The 8,938-nt window shown below is 38.7% G+C and overlaps 1 protein-coding gene across 2 annotated transcripts; it reads right to left on the bottom strand.

Annotated features, from left to right (window-relative positions):
- Positions 1-1,793: 1,793 nt before the first annotated feature.
- On the bottom strand, positions 1,794-7,835 carry LOC143863743 (RNA binding (RRM/RBD/RNP motifs) family protein). 2 transcript variants are annotated; one of them, XM_077374505.1, is made up of 4 exons: positions 7,582-7,835; positions 2,484-2,552; positions 2,295-2,392; positions 1,794-2,205 (listed from the first exon to the last, which is right to left on the bottom strand). In XM_077374505.1, exons 1-4 carry the CDS (start codon positions 7,712-7,714, stop codon positions 2,098-2,100), a joined length of 408 nt encoding a protein of 135 aa, XP_077230620.1. In that variant the 5' UTR covers positions 7,715-7,835; the 3' UTR covers positions 1,794-2,097. The 2 variants fall into 2 exon arrangements, with proteins under 2 accessions (XP_077230620.1, XP_077230618.1); XM_077374503.1 differs by having other exon boundaries at positions 1,938-2,205; positions 2,295-2,401; positions 7,582-7,828.
- Positions 7,836-8,938: the final 1,103 nt, after the last annotated feature.

Genomic DNA, 8,938 nt, shown 5'->3' with positions numbered 1-8,938 from the left:
ATGCTTAACACAAGTAGATTTAATACTGAAGATTTAACATCATTTTAATGCAGACATCGTGCATGTACATACACGCCTCGCCACTCTCAACATTTCATTTTTTAAGTCAAAAAAATGTGGATACACGCCTCTACGAGTGTTGATTTTTATCATATTTGGGAGGTCTTCGAAGGAAAAACCGTTTACCAAGATGTCTTCCAAATATATAAGTTCAACCATTGGCTTGGAATAGATCATGCACCATAAATTCAACCATTGGAAAATGCAATAATTCAGCCTTGCAAGTGTAATGACTGTTGGTTTAATGTTGCACTTGAATTTCTATAGGTTCCCAAAAATTTAATATCCAAGAAGAACCTCCCACGGAACATTTTATAACACACTTACGGATCACCTTGTAATCAAAACTACTCCCCTAGGTAGAGACCTATGCCCTAGTTTCTCCCCGGCTCCTTCCTATATTTTTCAAATATGATGGAGCACCAAAGTGCTTCTCTTTCTTCACCAAATCTATATAGCCATTTTCCTGTAAATGCTATATGTTCCATAGCTTTAGGTTACTAATGTCAAGACCTTATGACACTTGGACGTTTTAGTTTGTTCCATTTCTTCCCTTCCCTTCCCATAAACAGTCAAGTTGCGACTATTTTAATCTTGACTATTGCTTTGGGATCTTGATCAGACGTCTGATAATCTATAAGGGAAGCTTTAGTGTCAGGGATAAATTATCAAAGTCAACCCCAAGTCCACACCTATTGTCAGGTATGTGCTGTAGGTCCCGTCCAAGGTTCGCTGTTTTGACAGTCACTTCCTTCAATTCTATCTTTGAGCTTATGATGGTACTACTTCTTCATAAGTGCATGTCAAATCGAACCCCCACCCCCCTAATCAGACATGCACACATGAAGAAGTAGTACCATCATAAGCCCAGGATAGAATTGAAGGGAGTGAAATCAACCCCCTATGGGTCTTACTCCTCTCTCTCTCTCTCTAACCCAGAGGAGAGAGAAAGACACATGGGGGGCGATTTATCACTCCCCATGAATTAATGCTTACTCTAAATATCTGGAACTAGAATCACCGAAAAGGGAAGAAAATACGACTCTTTTCCATCAATCAATTCACTCTCACCAGATAATACTGTGAATTAACATTCCTCGTCCACAAATATCTGACCTCTTCACTTCTATAGCCCGCAGATGAGAAGACACTATGTTTACTTGGCTAGTTTTAGCCTCAAATGGCAAGTTTAGCTAGTTTGATGTTATTGGGAGATGATAAATCCGCACCCCCTTTAGGATAATTCACACCCCTGGTAATGTGATTTGACTTTAAAAAGCGTTATATTCATTATTGTGGTTCTTTTGACAAATAACATCTTTCCACTCGTTTGTTTTTTTATTTGAAAACGATTTCATTTTCAGGAGAAAAACCCGAAAAGGAAGTGAAAATGTAGTCATATCTAAGAAAGGGAAAACAAAAGGGGGTGAAAATGCTGATAAACGGGACGAAGTATAGTTCCCTAGTGACATCTCTATACAGGAGAATCAGGCTATTATATTGCATGCCATTAGACAATAAGTTATTGCTTCCTCTTCTTCATCTTCGCAAATCGCAACCATCGGCAGTGGTGGAGATGAAAAAAGAAGAGGGAAAAACAGTCCTTTGGACTAACTGTGCCACTCACTCCATAGACAATAGAGATGAAACTACCATCCATACCTAAATTCAGGCTCAAAATGCAATTAATTCATCATTTGCTCAAATAATAATTACCTGAGAGAGAGAGAGAGTTGCTCTGAATGCAAATATGCCTTCAAATATGCCCTCAAATATGCCCATGAAGGTGGGCATACGAGAGTTGCTCTGAATGCAAATATGCCCATGAAGGTGGGCATACATAGAGATGGTGCAAACCAAAGTTGTGAACCAAAGAAGCCCACTCCAAATGATCTGGGTTCTGTACGAACATTTGCAAACCAATGAAAAAAGTATCGCAGGACTTGCCCTTTGTAGACAACTGAAATTACGCTCCTCAAAGCAATGGCATGCCATATAATTATATGGCTCCTAAGATTATATGAGTTTACACAGTAATTAATCCACATTAGGGGGTTCAGGAGGCCCTCTTGCTATTGGCATTGCATCGTCAAAGCGTGGTCTGGCTTTTGCATTATCCACGAAAATAACACGTCCATTTAGTACCTGTTCCCAATTGTCCTTTTTAACATTTAAGCCATACCCAAAAAAACATCATATGAGATAAATCAAAAGCAAAAGATATGGACATTCACCTTCCCATTCATTTCTGTAAGGGCTTTCTGGGCTTCTTCTTCAGAGGCGTAGGTAACGAATCCAAAACCTTTTGATCTGTCTGAGACTCTGTCCATTACTATTTTAGCTGGTAAATGAACAAGTTAGTAACGAATTGTAGCAACATAGTTCAAAAGAGTAAAAAACAAAAATGTTGGAAGAAAAATCACCTTCGACTACTTGGCCAAATTGCGAGAAGGCTTCAGACAAGGCATTTTCTGTTGTATAGAATGACAACCCTGGAAGGAAGCCATGTGAAGAAATATGAAGGTAAAATAAAGATTTATTTATTTTGTAATGCCACTAGAGAAGATACTTCCAGTCATATGGAAGCACCGACAGATATGGGGTCCAAATTTTGTCATGCCAAAATTTCAAGAACACGCAGTACAATTTGAATTCTGAAAGATTTATTAGTAACTAAAGATAACAAAAAATTACCACAGCCGAGTTGGCAAAACTAACGTGGTCCTTTGAAGTAGGTACCACTCTTCATTCGCATTTACAAAAGGTCAAGAGAATCAACAATATTTAAAATAGCAAAGCTGTAAAACATTTTTGGAATCACTTGGTTGTTGGTTGGGCAACTGGTACTAGTTCTGAAGGTTTAGGAAGAGCAAGTGATGTAGTTAAAGGGGTATGTTGGGACTGACAAATCAGATGTCTTAAGTAGCTGATGGTTATTTGATACTACTCAATTATAAGATTGATTTTCATAGGAAAAGCAGTTCTTGGCTGGAGCCATTAAAGTCATCCCACATCGATTTAAGCTAAATCTGTACAAACATGAACCTGTCAAGGTCATGATAAGCATGCAACATTATAGCTTTGAGAAATGTAGTATGGAAAAATGTATTTGACTTTTCAAAAATCCACTTTTACAGATTTATCCAAAGCTATTATACTCGGATACTTGTGTAGGCCCAATGTATGGTGTATCGTATCAGATGTCTTACTGATAGTCTGATACTAGGATACTTGATAGATATTTTTTTTTGGTAGCCGACCCCAACTAGTTTGGGACAAAGGCTTAGTTGAGTTGAGTTGAGTTGAGTTGTAGCCAATTTTATTAAAACCAAGGGAGACCGAGATGGTCAATACACTGACAATCAATATACAATAAACTTGATAGATATTTTTATTGGTCAAAATAAGTAATAACTATAATGTTTGAAAAATATGTCAGTCTTCAAATCAACCATATAATGATTTTTGGTTGTATAAAAAATATATTTGCATCTAAATTTCGAACACTATTTTAAATTTACTATTCATTCCACCTTTAAAAATAAATCTTGTTAAGGTTTATGATATTTTATTTAAACATATCTTCTGTCTTACCTAAAGGCATGGGATATACCTATAACCGTATCTGTGTCCAAGAATTTAGAAAACGCTGATTTGTATCTCCATTCTTGTGTTTGTGTCTGTCTCCTTATCCGTAATCTGGGCATCATATATCCAAGGATGAACTGATGCATGCTCTCATCATGAGTCATGGCTTCTTCAATCGGATCGTTCTGACGATTCTTAATTCTATTCTTTTTTATATAACCTTGCCTCAAGGGCCACCTGCATAGTAATCAATCGTCGTTGGCGCTTCCTACTCCTTCAGCTAACATGAGTGCTCCATTCTTCTTGAATATATCTTTCATCATATTTTGAGATTTTTTCTTCCTCTGAAATTGCTCTTACAGTGAAATGACATTACGGAACTCCCAACAACAAAGTTCTTGAATCTTGTCAAGTATATTGCTATTCCAGGGGGGACATCATTTATGTTTGGAAGTTTTCGGTATTGTAGCTATTAGAAGCAAAAGAATTGATCTTTAAGTAAACAGAAGTATGTAGCAAAAGCAATTTGATGTCCTTTTTCCTCTTTCAAATTCACAGCCTCAGATCCAGAGGTAATTCACTTGCAATATCAGTTCCCTTTCCAATTTTTGTTGCTTGATAAATGAATTCAAGAATAAGGTAAGACCTATTAGAAGAATTATTTTGGATATAAAAATTTCTATGATCCAATGGGTAAGCTCAAGGCTATCAAAAGTTCGGTTGCGTTCCTCGAGTAGGAAAAACCGAGGATCTGATGTGGCAAAAAAGACGACAAGAAAAGACAAGAAAAGAAAAGAAAAAGAAACTGGTGCTCTGTTATCGGGAATGAAGGAAAGAAAAAAAAACTCAAGGCTGGCTGTGAACGGCGGGGAGGGTGGTGAGCTGAGCGGCCATCGATCAAAAAAGATAAAAAAGGTGGTTTCTTCCACAGCGGTTTCTTTCATCGAGCAGCAGTGTCCCCTCATATCAAAGCTGCCAACTACCACATCAGTTTCTTCCACACATTCCCTCACTGTTTTCTCTGCCCAGATCTGAGAACCACCCTAATTCCAGCCGTAAACCAAGAATCATGAGATCGGCCCAAAAAATGGACCAGTATCAAAACGAAAATATCACAGCAGAAAACACACGGTTCAACGCCCATTGATGGAAAATAAAGCAGGATTCCGTCAATAATCTGCAACAAGTACTTCAACCGAACTAAGCCTACGACAACCTTTTGGGGGTTACAACTTAATGATAACTTATTCCAACTGAACGGACAACCGAACTAAGCCTACGCCAAGAATCAAGCCTCTCCTTCGTAGCTACATGTGGTCAGACGAAGGAAGCCAGGAGCAGGGCACTGGAATTGGTGTCAACCATCATGGATGGTACCAAGTAGTGTCAAGTATTTGCTTTCCTGCAAAGCTTAACAAGATTGGCCAATAGAAGTACTCTGTACTCAAGAAGTGTTCAACCCATAAATGTAGGACACTTGTTGGTCATCAAATCATTGCCATGGTGTTTGAGCATGAAGCACCCGGTTAGTGTGATGAAGTGCCCCCGCCCGCCCCCCCCCCCCCCCCCCCCCCCCCCCTTTCTCTTACAGGGGTATAAACCTTGGGAAGGATGTTTCTCATACTCATGCCCATGTATCTGCCGGATACTAGTGTGTGTTAATTCCCAACACTGGAAACCCCATAAAGACCAACCAAGGAAACAAGGTCCTCTTTCTTTGAAATGTCGCCTTTGCTGCATCAGGATGCTCCATCATTGTTCGGTTTTTTCCTTGTGTATCCATCCTACTGTTATTTACTAGCCAGTTGCCTAAGTCTCACACAATAACTAATCAATGCTACTTGATCCTTGATCCACTTATTCGTTTGACCTAAAATCGGACTACAATGCTTCTTACCTTTGTGGTTCACTCCCAAATTGCTGCTGAATCCATGCCTATAAACCATTCTAGGGATACTGAGTTGCACCTACGTTAATTTTTATCAGTCTTTGTCTTTACCGCTTGTCCTACACCTATGGGGAACTGCCAAGGGTGTCAAAGGCTAGAATTTATGAATCCAAGACAATGATGTTCATGCTTAAAAGATTGTCAAGTGTGTAGTAATTAGTTTCTGGTGGGCCTCATTTGTTGCTCATTTCCTTGTCAGCTCAGGTGGCAAGGTTTTTGAACAATCACACTTTCCACCTCAGCGGGCCACAAAGTGCAACTTTCCTTCAGGAAAAATCAAACCAACCCTCAACAATGTTGATATTGGTATCCACTTTCACTCCATTTTGCTTTCCCAGCACGTTTGTCGTTTGACAACCAAACACCCCCACTTCCACTTCACTTCCAGCCCACTTCCACTCTAAAAGTCACTTCACTTTCCCTCCTAGGAGAACAACCAGAGAAAGCCCTAGAGAGAGCTTCTCTTTATCAAACTAGGGGAAGTTTAGTTATCATTCGATGTCAGACTAAATTTTTCTACTAAAACAAAATACCAAAAAAAAAGAAGAAGGAAAGATAGCCCTGCTCATTTTCAAATATTATCTTTTAAAACCGTTAAAATATCAACAGAAGCAATCTAATATTAACAAACCTACATGTAGGAAGTCGATCAAAGGCTAAGATAATCGACAACCAATTATAGGATAGGTATAGATTAAATCAACTTGGCTTCATCGAACAGGTAAACAATGAAGATTAAACTCTAAAGATTACATAAAAGATACCAAATTTCACTGAAGTTAGTTGATCTAAAGGAGTCAAATCATCACTCTAAATAGCGAGATCTTTTCTCTACTCAATTGGTTAGCTTTAGGAATGTAATCAGTAAAATATGCTAAACCAAATAAAAAATTGGTTTAATTAAAAATACTAGTCATTGTCTGCAAGGTTAAATCATGCAACACTGTTCTTATGGCTATTGTAACTCTTTGATGTCATATGATTTTGGCATGTCATTCCACTCTTTCACCAGGGCCTTATATACTGTGTTGGGTGGTAGACTAGGGGTGCAGCTTGGGTTGAATTTTGGAAATTAGTCTTGAGCTTTTACCATAAAATGGGGTCAGATTCGGATTGATTCCAATTCTTTTTTTAGCAAAAGGAAATTAACCCTTTCTAGGAATCTGCCATACTTAACCTAGCCAGTATCCCGTCCAACTCTTCTTGGACATCCCTGACATTCTGTTTCCAGTCCCTAAACTCTTTAAGGTCCCAAAATGCAACTCTTTAAGGTCCCAGAATGCAGCATTCTCACCCGAATCTTATGGAAAAAGCTCAACCCGACCCGAATCATGCATAGAAAAGAGGGGAGAGAGTTCCTTTAAAACCCTAAGAAAAAACTCTTTTTTTGTTTCAAAGTGGACTAAAAACTGGGTGATCAAAATCCAAAGCTCAAAAGGAATTGTTCTACAAATATGCCACCATGCAGCTATTTAAAATCCCGAGGGATAAATTGTTAAAGTATAAAAGATAAATAACGCCTTTCTCCACCAGCTTAAGCTTTTGGAGAAGTTGGTAAGTTAACATGGTATCAGAGCCAAAGGTCTCAAGTTCAAACCTCCCGGATAGCAAAAATCCACACGCAATGGTCGGCCCAAAGTGGGACCACATGTGCCACGTGTTTGTCAAGTGGGCCACACGTGCGGGGGAGTGTTAAAGTATAAAAGATAAATACTGCCTTTCTCTAATAGCTTAAGCTTTTAGAGAAGTTGGTAAGTTAACATAAATAATTTAGAAATGGAAATCAAAACTCAAAGCCCTTTCTTAAACTAAAAACATTTTCAACAGCACGCAAGATCTTCATAGCCATGATTCGAAGCATAGAATAGTTTCGGGTACATTTCCATAAACCCTAACTATTTAACTTCAAGACATCAAGAATCATGACTGAGAGAGAGAGAGAGAGCAATTAATGAAAGAATAGATTGTGGATGATGAGATTTTACCTCCGACGAAGAGCTTTGAAGCGATTCCTCTGGAAAAGACAAGTTGCATAGGAAGCAGATGAGTGCTAGGGTTTGGAGGTTGAAGACGAAGTTGATGCCCTAATAATCGAGAGATCCCTCTAAACGCCGCCATTAGAGAGCTTCACCCTCTGGTTTATCACTTGCTTTACTAAGAATAGAAGACTAAAAAAAACCAACAAAAAATGAGGGAGATATATAGGGAGATGATAAATTCGCACCCCCTGTAGGATAATTCGGAGGGTATGTAGAAGACTAACACTTTTTAACATCAATTCACGTTGACGGGGTTCGAATTATCCTACAGGGGTGCGAATTTAACATATACCTAGATTTATCACTGTAAGTGGCATTTGCGCAAATATACTCGGCCTTTGTGCCACGTGGACCTGATCAGATCCATCGATCGGACCTGAAACCTCAAGTCCGCCAAATAGCGTTGAGATTACATTGATCGGATGATTCTAGGCCATTGATCCTTCAAACCTTATTCTAGGCCATTGATCTCCTGATTTTCGTAGCCCTTTATCTTAATTCGAACATGATGTTCTATAAGATCAGCGGTTTCAATTTCACGTAGATAGACCCAGAAATTGATCTTTGGCATTCATCACACGGGTATTGATTGAAATTGAGGTGTGAATCTTGTAGAACATAATGAGGCAGACCAACGGGCAGAGAAGAAAAAGGAGTAGAATAATCAACTGTTTAGCTTTTCTTGGCAGAACCCAAGATGAGGTTTGATGGGTGAAAGGCCTAGGATCATTCAATCAATGTGTTCACAAAGGCATTTGGCCAAGGCCGCCATTAGGATAAATGGACCCTATCAGTGAAAAAAATCAGATTTCCAAATTAGTTGTGGAAATAAGTAATTGGAAATCCACAGATCTGGCAGTTTCCATCACCCTCTTGGCTCCTCAACCTCTCCCCTGCAATAGGAAGTACCCCTTCCCTCTCTGTCTCCCTCAACATAAGGTGGCGGATCTATTCATTTTGTACTCAAAACCATGGTTTTAAATTTCGGATTTTGGTGGAGACCGAAATTTGGCGAAATCCGGAATTTCGTTCCAAAATTTCTGGAAAATGTAATTTTTTTTTTTAAAAAAAAGAAAGAAATGTTATCTTTTATAATTTTTACCACATTTTGGCCCAAAATTTCGGATTTCGGTGGGGTCCGAAATAGGTACCGAAACCGAAATTGAAAACCTTGCTCAAAACTCAATTCCAAATCGAAATACAAAATATGAGGTATCCAAACGGGCCCTAAATTCCAAATGTCAATGACAAGTTGTAGCCTCAAAACTACAAGTTGAAAATAATACTCACTCAATCAAAAGAA

Source organism: Tasmannia lanceolata, unplaced genomic scaffold (assembly GCF_043159265.1).
Source record: "Tasmannia lanceolata isolate RefF3 unplaced genomic scaffold, GAP_Taslan_0.1 ptg000044l, whole genome shotgun sequence".
Taxonomy (NCBI): Eukaryota; Viridiplantae; Streptophyta; class Magnoliopsida; order Canellales; family Winteraceae; genus Tasmannia; species Tasmannia lanceolata.
The sequence above is the reverse complement of the archived record's forward strand: the minus strand, read 5'-3'. Positions and strand labels throughout refer to the sequence as shown.

Coding starts and splice junctions, on each gene's coding strand:
- LOC143863743 (XM_077374503.1), bottom strand. CDS start 7,714: ATGGCGGCGTTTAGAGGGATCTCTCGATTATTAGGGCATCAACTTCGT. Junction 2,553..7,581: donor TTCAAAGCTCTTCGTCGGAG/GTAAAATCTCAT, acceptor GCTTCCTTCCAG/GGTTGTCATTCTATACAACA. Junction 2,206..2,294: donor TTACAGAAATGAATGGGAAG/GTGAATGTCCAT, acceptor AATTGGGAACAG/GTACTAAATGGACGTGTTAT.